Raw genomic sequence first — 16,305 nt, forward strand, 5'->3', positions numbered from 1 at the left:
GTAGCCTCCTTATGTCCTCTTCACAACTTACTTTCCTACCTATCTTTGTGTCATCAGCAAATTTAGCAATCATACCTGAGGTGTCTTCATCCAAGTCATTTATGTAAATTGTAAAAAGTTGAGGTCCCAGCACAGATCCCTGTGGCATACCACTCATTACATCTTGCCAACCAGAAAATGACCCATTTATGCCTACTCTCTGTTTCCTGTTAGCGAATCAATCTTCTATCCATGCCAAAATGTTACCCCCTACACCATGAGCTTTTATTTTCTGCAATAACCTTTGATGTGGCACCTTATCAAATGCCTTCTGGAAATCCAAGTATAGTATATCCGCCGGTTCCCCTTTATCCACAGCACATGCAACTCCCTCAAAGAACTCCAATAAATTGGTTAAACATGATTTCCCTTTCACAAAACCAAGTTGACTCTGCCTGATTACCTTGAATTTTTGTAAATGCTCTGCTATAAAGTCTTTAATAATAGCTTCTAACATTTTCCCTAAGACACATTAAGCTAACTAGCTTGTAGTTTCCTGCTTCTGTCTCCCTTTTTGAATAAAGGAGTTACATTCGCTATTTTCCAATCTAAAGGAACCTTATCCGAATCTAGGGAATTTTGGAAAATTAAAAATAACGCATCAACTACCTCACTAGCCACTTCTTTTAACACCCTAGGATGAAGTCCATCAGGATCCGGGGATTTGTCAGCCCGCAGCTCCAACAATTTATTCAGTACCACTTCCCTGGTCATTGTAATTTTCTTGAGCCCCTCCCTCCCATTTCCTGACTTACAGCTATTACTGGGATGTTGCTTGTATCCTCAATGGCATGGATAGAAAATTGGCTAGCTAACACGAAACAGAGTAGGCATAAATGGGTCATTTTCTGGTTGGCAAGATGTAACAAGTGGTGTGCCACAGAGATCAGTGCTAGGTCCTCAACATTTTACAATTTATATAAATGACTTGGATGAAGGGACCAAAGTCATGGTTGCTAAATTTGCTGATGACACCAAAGATAGGTAGGAAAGTAAGTTGTGAAGAGGACACAAGTAGGCTACAAAGGGATATTCAGAAGGCTTTCGACAAAGTCCCACATAAGTGATTAGCATGTAAAATTAAAGCGCATGGAATTGGGGGTAGTGTAATGCGACGATAGAAAATTGGTTGGCGGACAGGAAACAAAGAGTAGGATTAAATGGGTCTTTTTCCGAATGGCAGGCAGTGACTAGTGGGGTAACCCAGGGATCGGTGCTAGGACCCCCAGCTATTCACAATATACACTAATGATTTAGATGAGGGAACTAAATGTAATACCTCCAAATTTTCAGATGACACAAAACTGCATGGGAGGGTCAGTTGTGAGGAGGATGCAGAGAGGTTTCAAGGTGATTTGGACAAGTTGAGTGAGTGGGCTAATGCATGGCAGATGCAGTATAATGTGGATAAATGTGAGGTTATCCACTTTGGTGGCAAAAACAGGAAGGCAGTTTATTATCTGAATGACTATAAACTGAGAGAGGGGAATATGCAACGAGACCTGGGTGTTCTCGTACACCAGTCGCTGAAGGTAAGCATGCAGGTGCAACAAGCGGTAAAAAAGGCAAATGGTATGTTGGCCTTCATAGCGAGAGGATTCGAGTACAGGAACAGGGATGTCTTGCTGCAATTATACATGGCCTTGATGAGGCCACACCTGGAATATTGTGTGCAGTTTTGGTCTCCTTATCTGAGGAGGATGTTTTTGCTATAGAGGGAGTGCAGCGGAGGTTTACCAGACTGATTCCTGGGATGGTGGGGCTGACATATGAGGAGAGATGGAGTCGGTTAGGATTATATTCGCTGGAGTTCAGAAGAGTGAGGGGGATCTCATAGAAACCTATAAAATTCTAACAGAACTTGACAGGGTAGATGCAAGAAGGATGTTTCCGATGGTGGGGGAGTCCAGAACCAGGGGTCATAGTCTAAGGATACGGGGTAAACCTTTCAGGACTGAGATGAGGAGAAATTTCTTCACCCAGAGAGTGGTGAACCTGTGGAATTCGCTACCACAGAAAGCAGTTGAGGCCAAAACATTGCATGTTTTCAAAAAGGAGTTAGATATAGCTCTTGGGTTTAAAGGAATCATAGGGTATGGGGCGAAAGCAGGAACAGGCTACTGAGTTGGATGATCAGCCATGATCATAATGAATGGCAGAGCAGGCTCGAAGAGCCAAATGGCCTACTCCTGCTCCTATTTTCTATGTTTCTATGTATCTTCCTGCATTTTGGAATGGGTGGGTTGTCTTATGAGGAAAGGTTAGACAGGCTAGGCTGGTATCTGCTGGAGGCAACTTGATTGAAAAATACAAGATGCTGATGGGTCTTGACAGGGTGGATGTGGAAAGGATGTTTCCTCTTGTGGGGGAATTTAGAACTAGGGGTTACCATTTAATAATAAGGGGAGGCCCATTTAAGACAGAGATGAGGAGAAATGTTTTTCTCTCAGAGGGTCATGAGTCTTTGGAACTCTCTTCCTCAAAAGGCGGCTGGGGCAGAGTCTTTGAATATTTTTAAGGCAAAGCTAGATGGAAGCAAGGGAGTGAAAGGTTATCAGGGGTAGGTGGGAATGTGGAGTTGAGGTTACATTCAGATCATACATGATCTTGTTGAATGGCGGAGCAGGCTCGAGGGGCCGTGGCCTACTCCTGCTTCTAATTCTTATGTTCGTATGTAGTGGTAGGAGACTTGATAGTGAGGGGAACAGACAGGCACTTCTGCTGGCGCAAACATGACTCCAGAGTGGTATGTTGCGCGCGCTAGTACCAGGGTCAAGGAAGTCACTGAGCGGCTTCAGGAAATGCTGAGGGAAGAGGGTGAACAGACAATGGTCATGATCAATTTCGGCACCGATGACATAGGCAGAAAAAGGGATGAGGTCCTGAAAACAGTTTAGAGAGCTGAGAGAGACACTGAAAAGCAGGACCGCGGAGGCAGTAATCTCCACAGTACTCCCAGGGCCACATACTAGTGAATACAGAAATAGGCAGACAAAACTGATGAATACATGGCTGCAGAGAGATGGTGCAGGAGGGAGGGCTTTAGATTCTTGAGGCATTGGGACTATGTCTGGGGGATGTGGGACCTGTACAAACCAAACAGGTTGGACCTCAATAGGGCGGGGTCCAATATCCTCACAAGGGGTTTTACTAGTGCCGTTGGGGAGGGTTTAAACTAGTTTGGCAGAGGGATGCAAACCTGAAAGTAGATTCAGAAGGGAGAGAACTACAGGTGGAAAATGAAAGGCAAACAATTAGTAAGACAAAAGCAAAATACTGCTGATGCTGGAAATCTGAAATAAAAACAGAAAGTGCTGGAAATACACTGTAGGCCTGGCAGCATCTGAGGAGAGAGGAAGAGAGTGTTAACTTTTCTGGTCTGTGAACTTCCATCAGAGCTGGCAAAGGTGAGAAATGTAATAGGCTTTGAGCAAATGAAAAGGTGGTGGGTGAGGGGCGGGGGTGGGAGGGGTGGAAAAGAAGAAAAGGGAAGGTCTGTGACAGGATGGAGGGCAGGAGACATTGAATGACAAAAATGTCATGGAATCAAAAGCAAAGGCTAGGGGCACGGCCAGTTCTGGAGCACAAGTCTTCAGTACCATTGCCAGAATGTTGTCAGGGCCGATAGCCTTTCGACTATCCAGTGCTTCAACTGTTTTTTGATATCATGTGAAACAAATCGAATTGGCTGAAGACAGGCATCTATGATGCTGGGGACCTCAGGAGGCGGCCAAAATGGGTCCACTCGGCACTTCTGACTGAAGATGGCTGTAAATGCTACCGCCTTGTTTTTTGCACCGATGTGCTGGGCTTTCCCATCATTGAGGATGGGGATATTTGTGGAGCTTCCTCCTCCTGCTAGTTGTTTAACTGTCCACCACCATTCACGTCTGGATGTGGCAGGGATGCAGAACTTAGATCTGATCTGATGGTTGTGGAATCGTTTAGCTTTGTCTATTGCATGGTACATGCTAAAAAAAGTCAAACTTTGTTTTTATGTGTTTGCTTTCGGACAGAGCTGTTCATTATTCTCCCATGAACACACTCTCTGGAGAAATGTTTTATCTTTTACTCCAGCTACTACTACTCCCTTTTCCTAACTGTTCCAAATTAGTGAGCCAATTCTGGACTAGGTGGAGCAACCAGACAAGATCAACTTGACAACGATGCCAGAGTGCTCCATGAGAAAATAGTAATGGGATGTTCAGATTGCTTCCAGATAGCACCAGGAGTGTGTGCATTTCATACAAGCCAAATAAAGACTACTTGCATGGATTTCTCAGTTAGTTAGTTAGAGATACAGCACTAAAACAGGCCCTTCGGCCCACCGAGTCTGTGCCGACCATCAACCACCCATCTATACTAATCCCATATTCCGACCACATCCCCACCTGTCCCTATATTTCCCTACCACCTACCTATACTAGGGGCAATTTATAATGGCCAATTTACCTATCAACCTGCAAGTCTTTTGGCATGTGGGAGGAAACCGGAGCACCCGGAGGAAACCCACGCAGACACAGGGAGAACTTGCAAACTCCACACAGGCAGTACCCAGAATTGAACCCGGGTCGCTGGAGCTGTGAGGCTGCGGTGCTAACCACTGCGCCACCCTATCAGTGGTGTGGAACTTCTGCAGTGATGAGTTTCTGTACATGCCAAAAAAAAAAACAACTTGGATTGCCTTTCTTTTTAGCATAATTTAATCGATTTTAATTTTGAGTCTTAAGCCACGTTTGCTGATGCAAAAACAAAGCAAGTTGCACGGAAGTGAAGTTTTATTTAATACCTGCCGTTTCAAGAAACTACACTCCTACATTAGCTGGGTGGTTTTATAATTTATCAGAAATAAGCATGTTTTATCAGCCCAAATTCAGTACAAGCATACTGTTCCCTGTTCATTGTCCCAAAAAAAAAGATAATGATCACAGGCTACACAAGTTTCCTACATGTGAGAGGATGGTGCACTCAGGACAGATCGGACTGTCTTTGCTGGTCATCTATACTAAGTGCATTCCTCTTTCACAAAGACATTACTAAACTGTATTGCTCTTTATTTAGCAGATCTGTTAAAACACCTGGGCCCAACAACTAACCAAGTTAATGATAGGCCAAGGCTCCTTCAACAGCACCTTCCAAACACGCAACCTCTACCACCTAGAAGGACAAGGGCAGCAGATGCATTGGAACACCACCGCCTGCAAGTTCCCCTCCAAGCCACATACCATCCTGACATGTAACTATATCCACATTCCTTAACTTTCGCTGGGGCAAAAATGCAGAACTCCCTAACAGCACTGTTGGTGTGCCTACACCACATGGATTGCAGTGGTTCAAGGCGGCAGCTCATCAAGACCTTCTCAAGGGCAATTAGAAATGGGCAACAAATGTTAGTCTTGCCAATGACACGTACATACCATGAATTTTTTTTCTTCAAAAATCAACTTATACCACTGCAAGACCATTTCTTATGCCCTCAGCAAAATGGTAATAACTGTACTTGAGAAATAGTATGGTATGAAGGATGGTGGCTGCAAATGAAGCTGCAGTCTTCTCAACCACTATTTTAGTTCTGTTCCTCTCTTTTACTCCTCCCATCTAATGTTAGTTCAATACCCCTCTCACATTTGAAGTCATAGTTACTTAACACGCCTACATTTTTTTCTCTCACCTAGCTTCAGCTCTTTGCGTTCAGATTATTTCCCGGTTTAGTTTTAATTCTGCTCTTAATTTCTTCCCACATTCCAGTCATCATTTTCTCAATAACTCTATTGTAAATTGCATACAATTATTGGATTCTGCACACACTGATCCTTTTGGGCAGTCTGCCACAGTCTTGCTGCCACTGCACTGGATGACATGAGTTATCCCAGTGAGTTGTGCAGAGACTTTGCCTACAGCTCCTTCCTGGCAGCTCGTCTAACAGATCCTCTTTCACAAACTTCACAACACAACCCCACAAAGGGAAGGAGAGAGGGGTTAATGCCTCTGAGTAAATACACCACTATTTGCCCCAACTCTAGAAAGTTACCTCACACAGAACACTCTGCTGGGTTGGGGGGGGGGGGGGGGGGTGGTGGTGGCAGTTGGGGAAAAGTAAAGAATGACCCTTATGCCTTTCTATCCAGCTACACTATTCCCATTCACATAAATATTGTTCAATTACTGTTCAGATATCTAAAACTAGGCAGTCAGTATATCCTCTTTTAGATGCCATAATATATACCACAACATCACAATGAAATCCAGTGTATAAATTTTTCTCTGAAGTAAAAATAAAAATGTTTTCAACATGGACTGTTAATGCTTACCAGTTCTTCCATTTTAAACTGTAATTGGTTTGATTGTAATGCTTGGTTTCTTGAAATAATACATGATAAAAAAAATTGTAGCTCCTTAGGGGGTAAAAAAAATTCAAATACAACCATGCAGATTTGTGAGAGTCCAACAAGGCGGATGGACAAGCATTTTATTTTTTAAAAGGCAATAAGTTACTAAGGTTGAAAGTGTTGCCAAAGTTTTAGATTTCAAGAAAAATACTTCAATGAAATGAGCACTGCTGCCTTTTATGTACTACAAAAAAAACTTTCCCACTCTCAAAAGAAGATAAAAATCAGAATCTCAATAGGAGTTTAATTGGCAGGCATTCTTTTTCCTCTGAAGTTTGAGAAGCATCTGCAGCCACATCAGACAGACTTGCCCAGTTTCAATTCCATTTTCTGAGTCTGAGCTTACAACACAAATATTGTCTCCTTTAAAACTAGCAGCTTCCCTCTCCCCCACATGAACACAAGAGCCTTTCTGCACAGGAATGCCAAACTTGGATGGTATCTGACCACACAAACAAATTACAGCAGATTGGGAAGGGGTTATTGGGTAGAATGCAAAGCTTCACAAGAACCAGTTTTATTAAAAGTCACATCATTCTGAAAAGAGAATACCTTTAGTCTTATAATAAAAGCAAAATACTGCGGATGCTGGAAATCTGAAACAAAAACAAGAAATGCTGGAATCACTCAGCAGGTCTGGCAGCATCTGTGGAAAGAGAAGCAGAGTTAACGTTTCGGGTCAGTGACCCTTCTTCGGAACCTTTAGTCTTACTGGCCAGTATCTCTTAGTTCACTCTTATTACTGCATTTTATGACTACACTACTGACCAGAAGCTGTCTGGGAATTGTGCACAATTTCCACTGCCATAAAATGATGAAAGACAAACAGACAGGTCACTGTTATTTTCCTGCCAGCCTTTTCAAGTCAGTGAAATATGACCTACAGTCTAGCAGATAATACTGGGACTAAAATAATGAGTGCATTTGAGCAGTACAATATATATGCCAGTCCACCAGACTCAGTCACTCGCCCACTTACAATTTTACTGATCTCAGGGCATTGGAAATACCAACTCTGTTTCTATACCATGGTGGAAATGACTTGAATTGCTCTGGAGCAGGCATGGAGAACAAAGATACTGAAGAGAATACAGTGAAGCCAGTAGCAAATTCTTAATCCTAACAAAAATTGCAGGGCCACAGGGAAAAGGCAGGGAAGTGGGACTAGTTCAGTTGCTCTTGTAGAGAGCCAACAAGGAAATGATGCACCAAATGGCCTCCTCCTGCGCTGTAACTATTCAACAATTCTATGATTTACTTGGCAACTACTTTAAACTCATTCCAACTCATCAATCTGGCAAAAACTAAACTCAAGAATAAATGAAGGAACTGGGGATTACAAATCACATCCCCTTCTCTCTGCTTAAGTGTTTAGAGCTTAAATGTTAATGCTCTTGTTTGCTATCAAAAGTCTCAAATGTATAAGGTTTTTATGACGACACATTTCAGTAAAAATTATTTTTGAATTAATTTGGAGGCTCCTTTAAGTTTTAGCAGAACAGTGACTTCAAATTGTTGCACAACTAAATTTGTGATTAAACCTTACATTACAGTACATGCAGGGACTCATGACTACACAGACAACACTACTGGATTTAATATATTCAGACTTACTAATCTCCACTAAAATTTACACTCATTCTGAAGTCAATGTCCATTCATTTCCAGCAAGCCCTTGTGCTGGTTACCTAATCAACAGCTGCAAGCCTGCTTACAGTGTCTGTACTAAGGTCTCAAATTTCAATCCCAGCTGTGCCCAAATTGATGCCCATACTTTTCTAATGACTTGAAAGGCTGAATAATGTCCAGGGTAGTGAACGACGTCAGTTTTGAAGAATTAGACCACAACCTCCCCAAATCAGCTCTCTGATTTTTAATTTTGGGTGTAAAACATTTTAATGAGAAAAGAAACACGAGATCTATATTCTTTATTTTTATTGCTGAAAATTCTTTGAAGGGCCCCAAGTCCAACCACCAGCAAGACTAGGAGAAGAGTGAAAGAGGATGTGAGAAACCAGGATAAGGTGAAGCTAAACTTGGGTTTCTAAAGTTTGTAAACTCTTGGAGAATGGCAAAACTGAGGGAGGAAGAGAGAGTTCTACAATTTTGAGGTGCTGGGAACTTATATTTCAACCAGCTTTTTCTTGTGCCTACACTTCCTAGGTATGCAAGAAGCTCTAAAATATGGGAGCAGTATTCATGTCTGGGGGCAGAGTTAGGTTTTAGAGAGAGGTTATGAGTTGTCAAGATGAAAATGGAAAGAAACTGAAAAGGTGCTTGAAGTTGTTTGTAGTACACAGGACTGATAATATTTGTAATTTTTACAGAAGTGAACTCTCAAGAGTAGAGCTACACCTTCATTTTTATCACCTATCAAATTATGACCCAACTGCTCAGCAATACATTAACATTTCTGACCAGTTTTGTGAGGACTGCTCTTTCCCTGGTGTAGCAAAAGAATCTGTCAGTACGTATTATTTACTAATATGTATATTCCCTGTCTGTTACACAACACATTATAAGCAAATGTCTTGCAGCTGATTTTTCCAGTCATCTGGAATGTGCACATACTCTCCCACTGACAGAAAATGCTTTGTCAACATGCAATTGGAGATATTTTCCAACCTCACTGTCTGTGGAGTAATGAGGCAGAGTGGATTGCCTGCCCATATAGAACTTAACAGATTTTCATACCAATGATTTTACATCTTGGCTCAAAACTGGAGGAAAAAAAAAACTTTAAAAGATACAGAAAGCCAAGCATTTCATCATGCATTCCGACTGTTGCCAGATGATTTGCTATTAGAAAATATTTCTCTCTCTCCATCTTAACATGCAAGTACTTTTTATTAGTTTGTTCATCCCTCCTCTTGCCCAAAATTCTTTTTCTGAACAATTATAAAAGATGTTTTGTTCTTCCTCCTTACCTCTCATGGTGGATTTACAGCCCCAGCTGAGAGGGCCATTAAGATAGCACTACATCAAGGAGGTTCTAACCCTTCTCCCCCACCAATGTATCTGCAATATCCAGGAAACATTTCCCTGACCCCAGAGATACAGGCATAAACAGTGAGGAAGAAGAGTGCAGGAGGGTATGCCAGGAGCAGCACCAGGCATACCTAAAAATGAGGTATCAACACGGTGAAGCTACAACACAGGACAACATGCATGCCAAGCTGTTCCAGTACAGCTATAACACTGGCACCTCCCCAACTACATGGAAAATTGTCCAGGTATGTCCCGTGCACAAAAAGGTCAAATCCAAACAGACCAATTACTACTGTCAATCATCAGCATTAGTGCTACAAAACTGCACTTACGCAGCAATAACCTGCTCAATGATGCTCAGTTGGGTTCCGCCAGGACCACTTGGCTGCTGGCCTCATTACAGCCTTGGTCTAAACATGAACAAAAGGGCTGAACTCCAGAAGTGAGGTGAGAGTGACTGCCCTTGATATCAAGCAGCATTTGACCAAGTGTGGCAACAAGGAGCCCTAGCAAAACTGAAGTCAATGGGAATCAGGGGAAAAAGTCTCCAAAGGTTGGAGTCATACTTAGCACAAAGGAAGAAGGCTGAGGTCAATGACAGAGTCATCTCAGTCCCAAGCCAGCACTGCAGCAGTTCATCAAGGTAGCATCCTAGGCCCAACCATCTTCAGCTGCGTCGTCAATTACTTTCCCTCCATCATAAGGTTAGAATTGGGGATGTTTGCTGATGATTGCACAACGTTCAGCACCATTCGCGATTCCTCAAATACTGAAGCAGCCCATGTCCATATCCAGCAGGACCTGGACAACATTCAGGCTTGGGCTGATAAGTGGCAAGTTACATCCACACCACACAAATGCCAGGCAATGACCATCTCTAACAAGAGAGAATCAAATCATCGCCCCTTGGCATCACCATTGCTGAATTCCCCACCATCAACGTCCTGGGGGTTACAATTGACCAGAAACTGAAGTGGACCAGCCATATAAGTACTGTGGCTACAAGAGCAGGTCAGAGGCTGGGAATTCTGCAGCAAGTAACACACCTCCTGACTCCCTGTCCACCATCTACAAGGCACAAATCAGGAGTGTGATGGAATACTCTCCACTTGCCTGGAGGGTGTAGCTCCAACAACACTCAAGAAGCTCGACACCATCCAGGACAAAGCAGCCCGCTTGTTTGGCACTTCATCCACTACCTTCAACATTCACTCCCTCCACCACCAACACACAGTGGCAGCAGTGTGTACCATCTACAAGATGCACTACAGCAACTCACCAAGGCTCCTTCGATACCTCTACCACCGAGAAGGACAACGACAGCAGATGCATGGGAACATCACACCTGCAAGTTCCTCCAAGCCACACACCATCCTGACTTGGAACTATATCGCCATTCCTTCACTGTCGCTGGGTCAAAATCCTGGAACTCCTTTCCTAACAGCACTGTGGGTGTACCTACACCACATGGACTGCAGAGGTTCAAGAAGGCAGCTCACCACCACTTTCTCAAGGGCAATTAGGGATAGGCAATAAATGCTAGCCTAGCCAGCGACACCCACATCCTGTGAAAGAATAAAAAGACAAATACAAGACCACAGAAAATATGTAAATAGCTTATGGAGATAGGAGATGAGGCAAGTAAAAAGGAAGTTTGGCAAACTGGAAAAGCACAGCAGACTGCAGCAGCCAAAAGCCTGGAGATGAAAAAAAGGCAGGGTTGGGACCAAGGGTGCCAACCGCCACCAGCACAGTGTTCCAACGAAGGGTCTCCACTCCAAACATTAATCCGCTCCTTCTCCCCATCCCTAGAAAGGCTGGCACCCCCATATCACATTATCAGCACAAAGCGAAAGCGGGGGCTAAGCTTAAGGACGGAAGTTATTGAAATCAATATTAAGGCCAGAGGGCTACACAAGTGCCCAGCATATGGCGCTATATGCAACCTACATTAAACTTCATCAGAAAAATGCAGAAGGCCAAAGACAGAGACTGAAGTGGGACAGGAAATTAAAGTGGCAAGAGTTCAGGGTTACACTTGTAAACAATGCAGAGGTGCAGAAGCCTGAGAAATGGGACAGACCCAATCAAGGTTTCGGTCCATCAGAGTGGAGAGGAAACCATCAGCTTAGAAAAAAGGACATTTCTAAAGCCCTTGGAAAGTGGCAGCTTGAGGGAAGAGGCGACTGAGACGCAGGAAGTGGGGAATGGGAAACTTACAATAGGTTGGGAAGAAGTGCACTCTGGGGATTGTGGGCGTCGGTGAGCTAATGTCAGTACATAGCCAATCCCCAGGGATATGATGGGATGAGAAACAGATGGTTCATGTAAAAGGTAAGGAAGGAGTAGAAATTTTAAGCAAAATGCATTAAATTCTCTAGTATTCAGCCATACTGCTACTATAACTATTTATGAATAGTTTCCAATGATCTGGTGTGAATAATTGCACTTTACAGACAAAAGGTAACTTCGTGTTAGGCATAAGAATGATCAACTAATAGGTCAAGGCTATCAGTATTAACATATGGGGCTGATGCTAAGCAAATTTCAACAACATTTCAATATTCAAGCTTCAAGAGAAATCCTGGGCTTTTAAAGCAGTCATGCAAATCCATCTAAAATTCTAGGTCGTAGCAAGCATCCCACCAAATCTCTGACGTGTTACAGATGCAATACAAAAAAAAAATCATTCCTGCTGGCTTTTTAAGCTTGGAGATGAACCAGACACTTACAACCAGGTGCCAACAAAAACAATTACCATCTAATTGATCTGAGGCTGTGCCTACTTTTTTTTTTAAAATTCATTTGTGGAATGTGGACATCACTGGCGAGGCCAGCATTTATTGCCCATCCCTAATTTCCCTTGAACTGAGTAGCTTGCTAGGCCATTTCAGAGGGCATTTTAAGAGTCAACCACATTGTTGTGGGTCTGGTTCACATGTAGGCCTAAGCAGGTAAGGATGGCAGAATTCCTTCCCGAAAGGACATTAGTGAACCAGATAAATCTGGTGACCTTGAAGGGACAAGTCAGAATACATACAGTGCCACCTTAGCAGAAAAATACATTTTTGTGCGCAAACAGTATTGTATTTCTGTTCTTATACAACAGCATATGCTCCACAAGCAACGTCATTGGGAGATCCACCAGCACTTTGCAATGTGCAAAACACAGCTAACTTTGGGGACGTGTCTTCCAGAGTGCCACGTTACAGGTTTCTGCTTATGACACAATGTTCCAATTGCATGGACAGGCATTGAAAAGGAAAAAAAGTTTTCTGTTTGCCTTTGAAAAAAGGCTATTAAATCAACCATGTGGATCCAGCCAGAGAGAGGCTGCTGCCGGACTGGAGCCTGCAGGTCTAACCATAACCATTGTTGATGATCTCTCCAAAGAAAGAATACTTTATATTACAATAACTCAACCCGAATTAGAAAAATTAATGGTTGCCTAATAATTTTTAAATCAGAGGCATGACTGCTAATTATAATCTAACGATATACTAAAGTTAAAAGGTCACATACATCAATACTCGGAACTTTAAAATATTTTTACTCCCCTGGTGGCTCTGTGAGTAAATACACCATGCGATGTGGTCATAAGGCATTTAGATCAAGGTAAGCCAGATTGCTCCTGTCTCTCCCAAGTTAGCTGATCTTAGTCAGACCAAAATTGTGGGCACTAGAACTGGCCTCATTATCACTCCGCCAGGGCTTTTTAGAAAAAAAAAAGGGATATTCTCTGCTCCTGAGTAGTATCCAGTGACAATGCTGAAAAAACACGTTTTGACTGAGGGAATGATCAGGCTCAACTACAATTCCCTCCCATGAATAGCCTGCCAATATAATCCAAGCAGATTGCTGCTTATGGTATAGCCATACTCAGCATAAGCGAATTCTGGATGATGTGGGTCTCACTTTTATCACAGAATGCGCTGAAAATAGGTAAATCAGATCTTCCAAATATTTGGAAGTGTGCAATTTAAAAAAAAGGAAAAAAAGACAAACTCCCAGAATTCTGCAGCTGCCAAATTTAAGATCAACTTATCTACAATTTATTGTTATGACACCCCTTTAAAATATACATTTTACACTAGAATTTGTTGGCAATTTTAAGACTTAGATTTAGACTAACAAGTATCAATTGGCAACATGGAACTCATGGGCAATTGGTGTCCACACGAATTCATTTGTCCTAATAGTGGTCATTCAAATCAGTACATGACAAATTAAAATCTGATCTAAATTTTGAATATACAGGCAACTGTTGTAACTCCAGAGACCTGCACCTGTAGTTTAACATCACCCAAGCCACAACCCAGAATCACTCCCACGTATGCATTGCTCCATATATAATTATTGGGTGGAGTGAAAGGGAGAAAGGAGAGAGTGTGATGGCTGCAAACCAAATTACTGCTGCTCCTCAACTGTAATACAATATTCCAGTGCATTTAATCCTAAACCAAGAGATTCAGCAATTGAAACAAATAATTAATTTAAGCTCTGGAGTCAAATCCTAGAATCTGAGGATTCAAGACCACCAAACTCCCTTATCTCAAAAGCTGAATTCTTACCTTCCACCCAGCTGAACTGTTGCTATCTCCTTTGTCCTTGAAGTAAGGCACAGATTTGACCATCCAGTCATAGATCTGAGACAGAGTCAGCCTCTTGTCAGGAGCACTCTCAATTGCTTTGGTGATAAGGTCTGCATAAGATTGATGGCCCCATGCATTTCTTCTAGAGGAACTCTTCCTCTGAGCACTTGTTGCACCAGCTTGGGAACAGACCTCTGCATTCAGACCAGTCTCACATTCTGGTTTTGCAGTGCTAGAATCAGAAACGTCCTGCTTTTCTTCTTCCGTGGGGGTTCCTGAGGCAGAGTCCTCCTGTTTGACAGCTGTCAGGTCTGGTCTCGGCAAAGGCCAGGTGCAGGATCTGGGGCGACTCTGTGGTTCAAAGTCTGGGTCGATCTCAGCCTGCGATGCTTCTTCAGCCATAATTAACAAAAGATTTTACAAAATGAAAATCTCAAATTCAGACACAATGGCTATTTTCTTTTCTTAAATAAAAAGTCATGACTAGTGCCCTATAAAATGCATGCAGTTTCCAATTCATTCATATCTTTCCACATCTTAAATAAAAATACATGTGTATCTTTATTAAAGAAACAAAATCCAGGTGCTGTCCCAGTTATTAGTAAAGTCAGAGATTATAACAAGCACATATCCAAATATGCTGGTATTTTTCAGCAATTCTAACTTTGATTTCAAACTCAGGTCAGTTTCAGTTCCAGATCATTAAGACAACGTAATTCCGACCAGGATAAACAAAACTGGCATCCACTGTAATATGTTCTGACACGTCCCTTCCAGTATTTACACATGCTCTGCATTCAAAGTACAAATACTCTTATAGACTTGGCATCTTTCCTATGATGGAAAATCTGATTGCTTTTTATGAACGATATAATACTGCAAGATTTCAACGCCAGTCGAATCCAGATTTTAATTATTTAAATTTTGAAAGCGACGTTCACAAAATTATTTTTAATCTTATGCATCAACCTCACATGGTGATCTTTAGTAAGAACAATGTAATATGCAAAAACGTGCTTCGATATGGGAATAATTTTAGTCAGTAACTTTGTTTTAAATTCCCTCAGAAATCACAAAATCGTTGTAATTCCCAAAAAGCATTGTTTTCGTCCTGTGTAAAAAGTATATCCAAAATGGTGCGTTTGCAGCCGTTTTTATTTCCTAAAAACTTGAGGAACACAGAATCTTCTTGCATTTGATGTAAAAAGGCAGTATAAAGGTCAAGTGAGAACGAATTCCTAATTCCTTTAGATCTGTATCTGCAGGATTAATAAGTCTTGTCAGATACTCCACGCTTTCTGCAATAAAATGTAGACGGTTTAAAAAAGGTTTCTAGACAAGGTTTAAAAAAAACAATGTGCATATAAATCCCTCAGTAATCTGCGTTGGCCTGTGAAATCGTCGTGAATCCAGAAGGAGCCATTCGAATCTCCAAGGCTCCCTTTTCCAAAAAGGCAGGAGCCTCTTCTTTCCTCACTCGCTGAGTCCCGATTGGGCTCCCGCTGCAGGCCCCGGCCACAAGGCGCCTCCACTCCAAGCTACCATCTTGACGACGAGGGCAAGTAAAAGCGCCGCAGATGCAAACCGGTGCCTCCAACTTCAGTGCAAGCTCGGAGTCGCCTATCGGACACCTTGGCGGCAGCGGCCTCCAGTGGGACCGCCGCCAAAATTCATTTGAAGTGATTCCACCTCAGGGCCCCGGATGTCTGTCGGATATATTAAATTCTCCCCAACCCAAGCCGCCGCTTTTGCTTTTTTGTTTTCTTTTTCACCTTTTCCTCTGTTTTGACCCGTTACCCTTCTTTTGACGCGTATTCATGGCGTAGTAAACATCACTGCCTGACGCATCGAGGGGAGGGGAAAGACGGAGATGGCGGCCAAGGCAATGACGGGCGTTGTAGTCCTATCGATCCCGCTCTCCCAGAGTTCGGGCCCGACTCCGACGGCGGGGGGGGGGGGGGAACTACACTTCCCAGAACGCACCACGGCCCGGCCTTCCGCTACAACAACAACAACTGGAATTCCTTCAGCGCCCTGAGGCGTTTCGGCCGCGACATCGGACGGCTTTGGCTTTAGTCGGGTTTTTTTTTTTATTTGCTCTGTGCCAGCTGACTGAGTCAAAACGTCGCTAGATTTAGCCGTTAATATTCTAATTTGAATGGAGTCAGAATCTCAACTACTCCTGGTTATTTTCTCTCTATCTCGCGCTGTGGAAAGCCGATTGAAAGTGCCACGGCGATGGAGCTGATGTTAGCCATGTGCCGCGCCACCCTGCTGGGAGTTGTAGTCCTGAACCC

The 16,305-nt window shown here is 42.8% G+C and overlaps 1 protein-coding gene across 3 annotated transcripts in view; it reads right to left on the reverse strand.

Annotated features, from left to right (window-relative positions):
* LOC137377543 (forkhead box protein O1-like) overlaps positions 1-15,967 on the reverse strand; it is a 71,030-nt gene extending 55,063 nt beyond the window's left edge. Inside the window, exon 1 of one of the 3 annotated variants that reach the window (XM_068047252.1) lies at positions 13,988-15,967. In XM_068047252.1, the coding sequence (XP_067903353.1) occupies positions 13,988-14,410 (423 nt within the window). In that variant the 5' untranslated portion in view covers positions 14,411-15,967. The remainder of the gene's footprint in view (positions 1-13,987) is intronic. The other 2 variants (XM_068047251.1, XM_068047250.1) reach the window with 2 other exon arrangements.
* Between the last annotated feature and the right edge of the window lie 338 nt (positions 15,968-16,305).

The sequence above is a fragment of the Heterodontus francisci genome, chromosome 15, assembly GCF_036365525.1.
Source record: "Heterodontus francisci isolate sHetFra1 chromosome 15, sHetFra1.hap1, whole genome shotgun sequence".
NCBI lineage: Eukaryota > Metazoa > Chordata > Chondrichthyes > Heterodontiformes > Heterodontidae > Heterodontus > Heterodontus francisci.